At 48.0% G+C, this 14,462-nt stretch overlaps 1 protein-coding gene across 2 annotated transcripts in view; it reads right to left on the bottom strand.

Moving 5' to 3' along the window:
- Nucleotides 1–981: 981 nt before the first annotated feature.
- Nucleotides 982–14,462, bottom strand: part of SETD4 (SET domain containing 4) — a 23,436-nt gene continuing 9,955 nt past the window's right edge. For both annotated transcript variants that reach the window (XM_010834848.1, XM_010834847.1), the window contains exons 4-11: nucleotides 14,344–14,381; nucleotides 11,863–11,951; nucleotides 9,901–10,330; nucleotides 8,928–9,102; nucleotides 7,167–7,248; nucleotides 6,203–6,283; nucleotides 3,095–3,218; nucleotides 982–1,946 (exon numbers count right to left, since the gene is read on the bottom strand). In XM_010834848.1, the coding sequence (XP_010833150.1) occupies nucleotides 1,812–1,946; nucleotides 3,095–3,218; nucleotides 6,203–6,283; nucleotides 7,167–7,248; nucleotides 8,928–9,102; nucleotides 9,901–10,330; nucleotides 11,863–11,951; nucleotides 14,344–14,381 (1,154 nt within the window). In that variant the 3' untranslated portion in view covers nucleotides 982–1,811. The remainder of the gene's footprint in view (nucleotides 1,947–3,094; nucleotides 3,219–6,202; nucleotides 6,284–7,166; nucleotides 7,249–8,927; nucleotides 9,103–9,900; nucleotides 10,331–11,862; nucleotides 11,952–14,343; nucleotides 14,382–14,462) is intronic.

The raw sequence follows: 14,462 nt of genomic DNA, 5'->3' as shown, positions 1-14,462 counted from the left end.
CCCACTCGGGAAGCCCAAGAATAAATATATTCAGGTCCTAAATGTCCACAGAGATGGAACAGGAAAATAAACGATGGTGCAGTCAGGGTCAGTGCACGGGGCCCGCGGCCTGAGTGGTGACTCAAGCTTCACCAGGACACACCACGCATTTATGTCTGCACGCCACCCATGACTGCTGTGTCCTACAGCTTGGACAAATGCCCCGCAAGCTTCATTATTTACTATTTTACAGATATGTTTACAATTTTACAGAAAAAGCTGGCAAATGCATGGTAGAGCGTATCCTGAAACACACTGCAGCCAATAAAAAACAAACTCAACACCAACTACATCTATGAACAGGGAAGGGGTTCTCGATACAACAGTGAAGATGTTTTATTTCTAACTCTGACTCCCAAGGTGCCCAGCACAGTGGTGGAAGGGGTGGGTAGCATCCCTCCTCAACCTCAGGGCCCCGGCTTCTCTGAAAGTCCCCCCTCCTCTGACTTATCCAGGGCTCCCTGAGACCAAAGACTGCCGAGGCCTGAGGAAGGGATACGTCCCCTTCCCACCCCAGTCCTAAAAAGGCTAAGAAATACTGTTTGGGAAGGATTAAGGCTAAAGCATGCCCATTTGCCCTAGGTCAGTCTCCCTACACAGAGTCCCAGAACCAAGCAGAGGGCCCCACTGAGGCTGGGCTGTGCTGGGTGGGGCTGGGACCGCCAGGGAGAGCTGCAGAGGGAAGATCCCGGGAGTAGAGCTAAAAGAGCTGTGCGGGGTGAGCCCCAAGCACAAAACTTGATCTCTGATTCCTCGCAACACCCCTATTAAAATGAAGAAAAGCAGCAGAAGAAAGGAGTCAAAACCCCACCACAGACAACGGGCTTCCCTGGTGGCTCAAACGGTAAAGAATCTGCCTGTGTTGTAGGAGACCTGGGCTCAACCCCTGGGTCAGGAAGATCCCCTGGAGAAGGGAATGGCCACCCGCTCCAGTATTCTTGCCTGGAGAATCCCATGGACAGAGGAGCCTGGTGGGCAGCAATCCATGGTGTCGCACAGAGTCGGAGGGAGGAGCTGACACACAAAGAATGGTAAAGGGAGGACACCAGCTGAGCAGAGATTCAAACACATTCTGGAAAAAAACTGTAAACAGAGGGAAGACTGGAGAGGGGGAGGGGAGAGGGGAGAGGGGGAGGGGATGGGGAGCACCCTGTGCCGGCTCCTCCACCCCGCTGCTGGGTGGGAGCACAGGGAAACCCCCTTCCCCATCCCAGTCCAACAACCTCATTTTCAGATGTGCAATCAAGGGTGAAAAATTCAAAGTGAGTCACTCCAGCTCAGGGCGGCCGAGACCCGGGATGGCTGTGCGTCCCCCACAACCCCACTTCAAAAGCTGAAATGGTGAGGGAGTGGGGGGGCTCTGAGCATAAAGAAGCACAGCCTCTTGTTACCACACACGGAGCCCCGGGCTGACCCTGGCTCCGTCCCAGCCTCCCCTCCCCATTCCAGGTCACACTTCGCTCAGACGTCTTCCTCCAGGACTGACTGTGAGTTACCCCAAGGGCATCAGAAGGGCTGCTGGGATGGACGGCACGTCCCCCTCACCGACAGCTCCAGGGCCCTCCAGAACCACCCGGCCCCTGCAGAGCGCCTCCACATCCCCAAGCAGCCACCACTTCCCCCCACAGACAGACAGAAGCACAGGGATGGGACTGAACAGATAACTCTTCGTTGACTCTCAATGAGTCCATATAAAATAAACCTGAGTTAAAAAATGTTTGAAGAAACCACAGCCAGCAGAGGAGGTGACCTTACGCACTCGGTGAAGTGTGTTACGAAAAAGCTGTTTGCAAGGTGGTCAGGGCCTTGGCAGAGGCCTGGAGAATCTTCAGCTCTTCCGTCCGCAGTGTTTCTACCAAAGTCAATTGGTTCATCAAAGCCACTTCTTCATCCTTCATGCGAGAAACCTGGAAGTTATTTTTAAATGGTTTTTTTTAGTGTAGTAAAATACACCTAAGATTTAAGACTCTAACCGGTTTTAAATGTACAATTCAGTGGCACTAAGTACATTCACAGTGTGTGAAATCACAGCCACCATCTGTCTCCAGGACTTTTTCATCTTCCCAAACAGAAACCGCACCCATCAAACATTAACTCCCCACCTCCCCCTCCCCAAATCCCTGGGAACCTCTAGTCTGCTTTCTGTCTCCATAAATTCTGGAATACCAGACGTCTCATTTAATTTGAATCATACAGTATCTGTCTTTTCATGTCCTGGTTTATTTCACGCAACACAATGTCGCCAAGGTTCAATAAAATCATTTGTTAATCACAGTAATGTTTTCATTCAAATGAGCTGCTGCTGCTGCTAAGTTGCTTCAGTCGTGTCCAACTCTGTGCCACCCCATAGACGGCAGCCCACCAGGCTCCCCCGTCCCTGGGATTCTCCAGGCAAGAACACTGGAGTGGGTTGCCATTTCCTTCTCCAAGGCATGAAGGTGAAAAGTGAAAGTGAAGTCGCTCAGTTGTGTCCAACTCTTAGCGACCCCATGGACTGCAGCCTACCCAGGCTCCTCCATCCATGGGATTTTCCAGGCAAGTGTACTGGAGTGGGGTGCCATTGCCTTCTCCCTCATTTAATTAAAACATTCACTACACAAACGGGAAAAAAGTACCTTAAAAATCTATGAAAAAGAATTCACGCACTAATTTACCTACTAAAAGGTGTGTGTGTGCTGTGTGCTAAGTCGCTCAGTCATGTCCGACTCTGTGACCCCATGAACTGTAGCCTGCTAGGCTCCTCTGTCCATGGGATTCTCCAGGCGAGAGTGCGGGAGTGGGTTGCCAGGCCCTCCTCCAGGGGATCTTCCCCACCCACGGGTTGAACCGTCTCTTACATCTCCTGCATCGGCAGGTGGGTTCTTTACCACTAGCGCCACCTGGGGAGCCCACTGAACAGTATAAACACATGTTAAGAGTCAAAAACACAGATTACGTCAGTGTTTATTTATTAAGGCGTTAACAGCACCCCAATAAGGTGGACTATTCCTATCCAACAAGTACAAAACAACTTCTCAATCAAAACACTTAAGAATGAGATATTCTAGAATCATACCTTTCGAAGCACAGCATGAGTCTCCTCTATGAAATAATGGCATATTTTCTGGGCTACGTCCAAACTTGCCTTCTCATTTGTATCAGAAATTATTTCCCCAAGAAGTACTTTTTTCCAGCACGTACTAGAACCAAAAATGTTCAAGAAGGTCATTTCAGCAGGTTCTCAGAAATAAAGGCTTTTCCACTTCAACACTTGTCCTGTTTTTCCAAAAACATAATGAAACTCATTCCATCAGCGCATTCCTTCAAACCTCCTGCCAACGCGCAGGTCCTGTGTTGAAGCAGACACAGTAGACAAGAAGGAAGGAACCCTGGGGATCAGAAGCAAGGGGCTGAGTTTCCTAGCATCACAGTCCTTTGGCTCACAAGCAAGTGGAGCCACGGCCACCGGCCACAGGGAGGGAACAGAGGATGGACGAAAAGGCAAGCCCACAGCCAGAGGACCACAGACTAAGGAGCAGAGGCGGCGGGTTTCATTTTCTTCAAATCACAGCATCTCCTTTAAACAACAACAAAAAAAAATGACAAACTCAACACAGGACGTGTTTCAGAAAGTAAAGTGCTCTACAGATGGAAAAGAAGTCTTTTTCACCATGCAGGTCATGCCAATTTTATACAAGAAAGTCTGTAGGAAAGGAGGCTCCGTGGGCTGGTGGGGACATGGTGGGGACAACTTCCTGCAGGCAGAACAGCGCTGCCGTGCCTGGACAGGCAAGACGCCGAGCCGGAGGCGGCCAGGCGGAATCGACACGCCGGTAGAAGCACAAAGAGGAAGGAAGCGGGGTGGAGGACAGGTTCCGGACGCGGAGACTGTGGATGTGGACGCGGCGAGGAGGAAGAGGCAGGAGAGGGCTGCACCTTCCTAGTGCATGGCACGGGAATCGCTGAGAAATTCCCCACAGCCCCCAAGCCACACGCGCATACAGTCTCAGACGTCGACGGTGGCAACCTCAGCAGCAGGCAGGTTCTTGGGAAAGGAGGGAGGGGAGGGAGAGAGGGGGAGCAAGAAAGAAAGGACATTCCTTTGCGCTGGGTGCAGTGTTTCCTACTAAACCGCTATCTGTTTTAACCCTCACGACTGCCCAGCAAAGAAAGCATTATTATCCCCACCTTTTAGACACAAAGAAACTGAGAATCCAGAACAGTGAAGAACTGAGCCTAAGTGACAGAGCTAGTGAGAGGCAGAAATAAGCGTGCAAACACCAGTCAGGCAGAATCCCAAATGCACGCTTCCTCTGCCACACCACTCCAGTCAGTCAGAAAGAACTCCAAGGGACGGCTTCCCTGGTGGTCCAGGGATTAAGAATCCGCCTGCCAATGCAGGGGACACAGGTTCAATCCCAGGGCTGGGAAGATCCCATGTGCCTCAAGGCAGCTACGCCTGTGTAGCACAACTGCTGAGCCCACGCTCTAGCGCCCGAGTCACGACTACTGAAACCGTGCACCGCAACTACACAAACCCGAGGGCCCTAGAACCCGCTCTGCAACAAGACAAGCCGCCCCGATGAGAAGCCCACACCGCAACTCGACAGAGCGACCCCTGCTCTCCTCGACTAGAGAAGGCCCTCCTGCAGCAACCAAGACCCAGAACAGCCAATAATTAAATAAACAAAAAGTTTTCGATTAAAAAAAATAATAACTCCAAGGGAAGCAAAGAGGCCTCAGCAGGAGCCCTGGGAAACACCCAGTTGCTTTTTTTAATCCGAGGTTAACATGTCTTGAAAAAGCACTGGTACATTTTTCCAAGGAAGATGCAAAGAAACTTACATGGTCGGTACACATGAGATAAAATGAAACGGAAGACAAATGGATGGGCAAAACAAGACAAAGGAAAGACACGGGGAGGAAAGATGAGATGGCGAGTCAGGGATGAGCCCGTGATGACTCGCATGCCTTAAAATCCGGCACACTTGGACGGACCACAGATTAAGTTGCCTGAGTTTTCTAGCAAGCAACAAGACCAAGGAAGTGTGTCGGATACAGAATTCAGCGTCTGCTAAGAAAAAACGCACGGTTTCCGGCGCGGAGACCCGGGAGGGAGTTTTTTTTCCTCCCAGAGTCCCTACAGAAACGTAGGAACGTCGCGAACAGGAACGTCGCAGGCGTGACGGAAGGAGCGCCGGCCGCCGAGCTGGGGACTAGGTCTCGGCGCTGAAGCACCGAGTCCCCGCCACAGCTCGAGGACGGTTCCGCCACCTGCAGGATGTACCCGCTCCGGTTTCTCTCAGCTGAGCTCCTGCTGAGTAGCGGGCATTTCTCCTCCCCGCCTCCCTCGCAAGGGGCTCCAGGGGCGCAGCGCGTTCCTCTGACTACACCTGCCACGCTAAGGGGAGGACGAGCAGCCTCTCGGGAGTGCTGAGGACCCAACCTGGACGCGCGTCTCCAGCGGGGGCTCCTCTACCCGCCTGCCCTCTGAAGAGACCCAGGCCTCTCCTCAGTGGGGGTCGGGGTCTGCCCGCAAGACGGAACCGGGCGGGGTCCGTGCTCAGGAGCCCTGCCTGCTTCTGGGGAAAAACCTCCCTACTCAAAGACTCTCCTGTGACCAGCGTCAGTGCGCACACTTTCTGAAGTGTTCACCCTGAACAGCGAACTGCAGGTCACCCGGGTTGCGGGGGGAGAAATACCTGACGAGAGGCCAGTTCTCAGGACCATGCACTCAGATTATGAGTCTAAAACAGATACTTCCAGAAACCGTAGAAAGCTATACATTCCCCCACGTGGGGCGAGTTACACAAAGAATGTGCGTGCTAAGTCATATCTGTCAGTCGTATCTGACTCTTCGCGACCCCATGGACTGTAGCCCCCCAGGCTCCTCGGTCCATGGGATTCTCCAGGCAAGAACACTGGAGTGGGTTGTCATGCCCTCCTCCAAGGGATCTTGCGGACCCAGGGATTGAATCCGCGTCTCTTACCATCTCCTGCATTGGCAGGTGGGCTCTTTACCACTAGTGCCACCTGGGAAGCCCACACGGAGAATAAGCAGCCCCAGTATACAAGGGCACTTCTTTCTCCTCTGAAATGGGGCATTTGAGTGTCGGCCAAACCAAAAGCCACAGTTACGTCCAAATTGTAGTGGCAGCGGGTGACCAACAGACAGGGCACTTACAATTCTTCAGCTTCCAGACATAACAACTTGAGAGCTGTGAGCAGCCGCCAAGACGGTCCATCCCATCCAAACGTCAGATTCCTAAAGCAGAAAAAGGACAGGTGTATGTATCGATCACTGAATCTCTGTGTCCTACACCTGAAACTAACTCAACAGTGTAAACCAACTACACTCCCATACAAACTAACCCTAACCCTGAAGTTAATTTTTAAAAATGACCAATCTGTCACTGCGACACTTCACTGCACCCCAGTAAATGGCTCAGGGGCCACACATTTTTTTAAAGGGGCCGTTAAACATGGTGCAGCCCGCAGTCTCAGTCACAAAGACAAAAGAGAAAAATAGGTCTGCAAATACTTAAGTAGAAAGCTCTTTTGATCTGGTAAGAAGCTGAAGCTGGATGAGGAGACCACAGTGAGACAGATGAAGAAAAGTCCGGGTTGTCCCGAGGATCAAACCAAGGGTGGCACCACAGCTAGCTGGCCCTCACTCTGCTGCTGGAGCAGTGAGAGCTCAGTTTTGTCTAAAGCAGAAAATCCGAAAGGGGGGGAAGGGAGGGTCTCAAACCCAGTTGATCCCATTTGGTGTGGAATCACCTCAGCACCTCCCATCCCAGGAGCACGCACCCGGTTGCTGGTGACTGACGGCCAGGCTGGCTTGCAGGACTAATGCCACGCTGCCTGACTGCATGACAGCAACAAGCACTCAGGGCCACCAGTCAGTACATACAATCATTTAAGACGTCAAGTTCCTATCTCAGGTCCCCAGAAAAGTCTCTTGACAAGTATCTTCCCCTCCTTGTGCCCCACCACACATCAAGCACAATGTACTATATACAAAGAGCTCAATAAATAGCTGTCTGTCACCAGATCTGAGCCAGGAGGCCTCTCACACCTTTGAAAACCTGAACTCTCAATTTTTCATCAAAATTTCCTAAAGGAAAAATTTCAAGAGAAACACTTACTCTATGAAGTCATGATCCTCCAAAATGGAAATCTTTTTGTTCATCTGTTTAGCAGTGGATGGAAGATATTTAACAAGTATATCTGCATTAAAAAAAAACAAAACAAAAATCAGGCTGCGATATAGAGCATAAAATTCAGGCAAAAAGGGAGACCCTTCTCAGCTTACTTTCCATCCCATCAGCAATTTAGACACATGTAAACAATTGTACCTCTTTCACATAAAAAAAAAAAAAAATCTAGTCTTTTGGTCCAACTCAATGAGGTCACGACTTAGCCCTTGAAAGGATACAAGAATTACCAGACAGCAGACAGAACATCCGCTACCTCAGCTCCTGCTCCCACAAAGCAAACCAACCCACAAAGTCGGGGAATGAAGACATGACAGGACCAGTGGGAAGCCACACCCACTGAAGCACAGGCTGCAGACGATCATCAGGAAATGTTTCCAGGCTTCAGGTTTTTAAAAGTCAGAATTCAAAACTATCTGGATATTAATGATTGTAATCATAAAACAACTGAAAATGATGATGCAAAAATTGACAAAGCTTTTTGGGGTAATAGGATAATGAAGGATTTTTCTATTTTTTATAAAATTTCTTTTTATTTTTTCTTACATGCAAAAATAAAGTGTGAATTTTGTTCAAAGTATTTAACAAATCAATACTGCATGGTCAATATTAAAAGTTATTCTGATAATACAATGCTAGTCTCAAAGCTAGCTTTCTAAGAGACCCAGCAATACCCAGTTTTTGCTGTTCTATTTCATTTTGAAAAACGGCATTACTACTCTAGCTAGAGGATGGAGTGGTAGCACTTTGACCAAGTTTCTATTTCCACTAGAACTTATATTAAAATTACTTCAAATTATACACTCGGTAAATCTCCAGCCATTTCTTCAATGCCTAGAAAACTGCTTCTCTGCTGCTTGAAGGGAAGGGAGAATACATCAGCCTTCCATGTATTATCTTTAATACTATATTTGGGATTTTTACAACTTTAATACGTATTTTTAAAATATGACGACGATGCTAAGTAACAAATGGAATCCATTTTTTTATCACGGCCTTAAACCCCCTCAAACAAGGGCTGTGTGTAACATATTTATCCTGTGATTGGTGCAGTGTGATTACACACAATGGGTGTTTCGTAAGTCCTTTTTACTTGGAACTCTCTCACCCTGCACTTTATTTTTTAGAGTGCTTCCATTCTTTCTTCAGTATTCCTTTACTTATTGAGCTGCACGAGGTCTTGCTTGCGGCACACAGCATCTTCACTGTGTCATGCGGGGTCTTCAGGTGTGGCGCGTAGGCTTAGTTGCCCTGCAGCATGTGGGATCTTAGTTCCCCAATCAGGGATCGAACCTGCGTCCCCAGCATTGCAAGGCAAATTCTTAGCCACTGGACTGCCATGGCAGTCAAGTGCCCCCACTGCTCTATCTTTAGTGACAATGTCTCAGGACAAAATTTCCATTTCTCGTCATCTACAAGTACTCTATTTCCTAGGAGTTTTCCTTTGCTTTCATTCTACTGTCCGACCTAATGCAAAAAAACTTTTCTCAGTTCTTAACCTCAATATGGATCAAAGCTACGTTGCTTTTACTTCAACACTGAAATGACGTGGTCGGTAAGAACTGGGATAGCTCTACCTAGGAGAAAGTAACTGATACACATTTTAAGGTTTTGTCATTTTTATAAAAAAAGAACCAGATTGGTAGCAGGGAATCCAATTATCTTAGTGATGAAACCAAAGTCAGTTCCAACCTTTAGAGACATAAACACAAGCGTGAGGATTGCTGACGCAGACAAATCCGTACTCCAGGAGCAGGCGGTGGTTATCGTGGGGGCCGTAGCAGATGAAAACCTCCTTGTGTTTGCCACAGCGTGTAGCCGTTCTAATTTCATAACAGCGAGTTTCCTCATTAAATGCTGCTTTTATCTAGAAAAAAAAACAAATTGCAAAACATGTCTCTTAAAGCAAAGCAGAAAATCAAAAAGATTAACTGATTACATTCATTTAAGCAAGATGCAGCTTTCAAGTCCTCAGTACAGAATGTACCCACATGAATAAAAAAACGCCACATCTGAACTTCGGCCTCTTTGGTTTGCCTTAATCTCAGTCCACTGGGGATATAGTCATCTCCTTTAGGAGAGGGCAGAAGCCTGGGGATGAAGAGGTCTCTAGCTGACTCCCAAAGTGGGATCCCTTCTCGATTTCCCACAAACACCCATCCAGTCAGAACCTGTTGGCTGAACACCGCCTCCGTGCCAGGCCCTGTGCTGAGCACTGCGGTTACACCAAGTGCAAGGTAAAAGCCCTGTCCTCCAAGGCTAGAGCTCCAGGGGCAAGCAGCAAGACCCTCAGCGATCACAGCTAAACCCTGAGAGCGATGCCACCAAGTGTGGACGGAAAAGAGACAGGAAAGCAAGTGAGGCTTTGGTCCCAGGTCTGAAAGGACGAAAAGATGCTGCCCCCTGGGGAGCTGCTGGTTCAGACCCTCCAGGGGAAACGGCACCAGGCTCTGTGGGTCTGGAGAGCAGAGTCGGGAAATGGGGCAAAGGAAAAGGATGCCAGGAGGTGGAGACAGGGTCAGGAGGAAAGACAGGAGCCTACCAGACCTGACGGCAGGGAGGCTGACCAGCTGCACCGTTCCCTGGGGCTCTGCTCACTACTCCGGTCGCAGGTTCTACACGGCCCTATTGAAACCGAACCCAGGTCCCCCGGTGGATGTCTCACCTGGACGTCGGGGCTGTGGTTCAGCAGATCCAGGTAGGGGGCGAGCGCGCAGGTGTCTGGCTCTGGGGAAAGGCACAGCAGCGGTGGGCGCTTCATGTACACAGCCCTGGTGTTGACGGCGCACCAGGCCCACCGCAGGGCGCGGTAACTAAAGATGGTCTCAACAGCCTCAGAAAACAGAGGCTGCAGCGAGGAGAAAAAGCCTCGAGAAGAAGAAAAGAACTCCCACACGTGGCTTCTCTGCTCCCAGGCCTTTGTTTTCAAAGGGTTGGGAAGAAGATTCACCACTTCCGGCTCCAAACAAACTGGGCAGGTGTAGGCCTTTGGTAAAACCTCCAGGTAAGGCTTCCAGGGAGACCGATCCCCAGCATGCTTCTCTGATACTAAAAAGGTGCACAGAGCCAGCAGAGGAGATGGAGGAGGCTGCCACCTTTTAAAATGAAAATCCAGATTGGAGGAGTTACTTTGATTCAAAATATGGAATAAGCAAGAGATGCAGACACCTGAGGGCTTAGTTCTGCTTCCAGAGGGGCTGTGGCCAAGTGGTCAGTACACTCCATGTTCACCGAATGCATCCAAGAGAGGGTCTTCCTTCCTCAAGGGCTCCTCCCGGGACCACCCCCAGTACAGAGGCCATGAACAGGCCACACTGACACAAGAACTGGCTCGCTAACCTGAGTCCAGCTTTGTTTGCAAGAGATTACTTTCTGCAAAAACCTCTTTGCTTCCAACTCTGTTCTCCAGTTTTAAAGCTGTTGCTAGAATTTCACTTGTTCCACTTTAGTAAGGATATAAAATTGGGGGATATGGGGAGCAATTGATAGAACCTAGACCTTCCCCATTCGACACGGTACCCACTGGGCACCAGGAGCTATTCCAATTCTTGCTTTTTAGTTAAATAATATTGAAAATTCAATTCCCCAGTCATAGGAGCCACATTCCAAGTGCTCGTCGGCCATATGTGGCTACCATACAGGAGAACTCAACGTGAAATACTTCTATCACTGCAGAGAGTTCTACTGCGCAGTAATAACCCAGGCAGAAAAATGAATAAGCTCATTATATACCTGTTACAGTTTGGAAGTTTTTGGCCTTAAACTCCCCCATTCTATTGCAAATTATATACTGCAGTATTTTTGTTTATTACCAATAAAAAGAGCTCATGTGGCATAGGTGTACTTAGAAAAGTTTTCATTAATCCTTCAAAATTCAGGTTCCTATATAACCATGCATTCTACTCAAAACTCCAGAAGGATACAGAAAATGTTAATACCAAGAGCATCCTTGCCTCTACTCAGGCTCATGAAAATATATCAGCCTTCTTACAAAAGTAAGCCAGAGGGGCTTACCGTGGGTTGAGAAACAACATAATCTTTCTTCCTTTATCATTTAGAAACCTCTTATGCTGAGGACCTTCCTCAATCTGTCCTCGAAAACCCACCCAAAAGAAAAAGAGACCCCCCCTAAAACATCAGCCAGAAAGTAGTTTTCAGCTCCTATGTTGGCCTCTTCTCTTCTATGCCAAATCTAACCAGCTCCTTCATATTGTCAACAGCTCTTCATAGCTGAAGGAGAATTCAAGCAAGTACAGTAAGGGTAAAAATAAAAGCGTAAATAGCATCTGTCAAGACCCACAACAGTGGAAGAGGAGTGGAGTGCTGAGTCAAGGCACTCAGTTATGGTTTGTGTGTCTATGCTCCCATGCAATCCTCATTTTTTGGTAAGGTCAGCTCAGGATTCAAATCCACTTCCTAAGCAGCCTATTAAAACCTTAAAAATGCAGTTTACCATGAATTAAGAGCCAACTTCATAGAATCAACTTTTCACATCACTTCTGACATATACTAGCCACATGAAGGGACTGGGTCCTAAGGGACTATGTCTTAGCTGACATACTTTCTGACGATACAAACTTGAAAGGAGAAACACTCGCGCCAGATGAGCTGGTGAGCGGTCACTTACTTAGCAATGTACGCCCCTAAGTAGCTTCTGATCACTGTGTCCGTGGTGAGTAGGCAGCTCTCAGGCAATGAGATAATCGTCTGTCCCTCCTTACCAGAAAGAAAGTAAAGTTTAGAACACCCGTGCTTGGGGGAGGACCTGAGTGAATCTTCTGAAGTCCCCGATTCCACAGTCATCTACTAAGAACCCAATGGAGCCCAACCATAGACAACCAAAGAGCTTCCAAAGAGCCCGGGGACGGGCTCCCTGGGCCGAGTCAGCAGACACGGGCAGAACTGCTCCCACGCCGGGCACTACAACCCCAACGAGAGTCAGAGGTTAAGGGTGTGACTGACACCCACCACCAGTCAACCTTCCATCAGAAAGGAATGCAGAAACACTATGACTCAAGTCACAGTGTTCCTTCATGTTCTTACACCAGCAAACAGTGCCACCTACAGGCAACAGACAGAAACCACACCAAAAATTTCTTCCAGTGAAATGCATGTGCCCGGTCATTCCCAGTAATGACCTATTCGCCATATAACCTGTAACAAGTACCTGAATTCGAAAGGGCAAGGGTGGCCCCCCCAGCACAAGAATCTCACTTGATCACCTGCAAAAGTAGAGTTTTCAGTTTCTCCCACTGAGACAGAAACACAGGAAGAAAAATTAAGACACCAAGGAACAGACCAGTAGAAATAAAGCACTAAGAAGCCAGATAAAAGATCCTGCTTTCATCATAACTGACACCTAAATAGGGGTTAAACATCTTGGCCAAAAATCTCATTTCAGTTTCTGGTCTCCTCATCTGTCAATCAAGACTGAGCTGGGACTTTCCCTGTGGTCCAGTGGTTAAGAATCTGCCTGCCAGTGCGGGAGACATGGGTTCGGCCCCTGATCCGGGAGGATCCCCCATGCCACGGAGCAACTCAGCTCGTGCACCACAACGGCTGAAGCCACCACACTACACAAGGAGCGGTCCCTGCTCACTGCAACTAGAGAAAGCCTGTGCACAGCAGCAAAGACTCAAAAATTAAAAAAGAAAGACCAAAGACCAAAAAAAAAAAACAACAACAACAACAAACATTTAAAGAACGATTATCTTCACACACAAAAGACTGAGTTGGTACGGTCACTAAAATCCCTTCCTGCTCTGACATCCCATGTCAACAAAAAACCAAACAAACCAAAAACAACCCTCTGAATACAAGGTTCTATATCTTGATTGAAATAAATGTCTTCATCATCAAAACCCTATCAAACTGGACACTTAAAAATGTGTGTATTTCACTATGTGTAAAATATGTCTCAATTTTCAAAGTTTTTGCAAAAAAGCCACATTTGAAAGTACGTGTAAAGTAACTGCCAAGTATCATTTCCTGATCCAAGCAAAAACTACCCAGAGTCACCACTCTATTTATCAGAGGTATACTTCTCCCCCTCAAAGTCTGCTACAGAACAGTCATATACCTCCCCTCAAAAAGAAAGATACTGCACAACAATGTGAATGGTGAATGTACTTAGGACTATTCAACTGCACACTTAAAAATGGTGATGATAATAAATTTTCTGTTGTGTGCATTTTACCACAATTAAAAATGAAAAAAAAATTATGATAGCATAATAGAATTACAACATTAAAAGCTACCATTCTTTAGGTTAAAGATACAGACACAGCTGGGTTTTATCTAAATTAAGGAGTAAACATAAAACAGTTTTTAAACAGAAAATTTAAATAATTACAAATAAGGAATGCATGTCTAGCTCTACAGAAAACTGTGCACTGGCTGTCCTTTAAACAGCACGGAAGAACTAAAAGAGACCTGGCAGAGCAGCTCTGTCATTTACTTGCTCACTGTCCAGCCTTGGAGACCGAAGCCAAGAGGGTCAGGGGCCTCGCTTGGCAGAAGGGGACCCCGGGACAGGCTGAGAGGTCCCCTCCCCTGCCTGCTGGGCTGCTGGGTTCTACCTACTACAGAGGCTCAGATTTGAGCGGATCCCCTCCAGCCCCAGCCCACACTCAGCACATTTAAAACATGATCAGACTTACAAACCTGCTGTGGCGGAGACGGCCAGTCGTGCACCCCAACGCGCTCTCCCTTCTCACCCTCCCTGGGCGCTGGCAGGTGAGATGTGGCTGGAACTTTGTGGATGAGCAGAAGCCTGCCCCTCCTCACCCCCTGCTCCCTCCTGCTACACGCTGGAGCTACCCTGGTACTACACCCTGGAGCTCAGCTGATGGAGCCCGGACCACCACACCGGCTCAGGACCACCTACCCAGGCTCGTTGACCTGACTACCAAAGAAACGTGCGCTCCATGACATTGGCTTTGTTTCTTGCACACAGCCAACAATTCTAACTGACAGAACTGTATTCAAACCCATCCATTAAGTTGAAAAAAAAAAGTATGTCTAAAATATTTTTAATTCATTTGACTTGAACCCCAAAACCAAGCAGAAAAATCCACTTTGGGTTTCAAGGTGAGAGAGAAATTCTCACCTGCAGGGACGTCTTGCTCATCAGTCCTCTTCCTGTACCTACAAACGCACAGAGAGAAAAAAGATAAATCCTATGACAGCTTCAAGGTCTTAGAGATACTATTCTGCATAAGAGATGTG

Source organism: Bison bison, unplaced genomic scaffold (genome assembly GCF_000754665.1).
Source record: "Bison bison bison isolate TAMUID 2011002044 unplaced genomic scaffold, Bison_UMD1.0 scf7180017864037, whole genome shotgun sequence".
NCBI lineage: Eukaryota > Metazoa > Chordata > Mammalia > Artiodactyla > Bovidae > Bison > Bison bison.
The sequence above is the reverse complement of the archived record's forward strand: the minus strand, read 5'-3'. Positions and strand labels throughout refer to the sequence as shown.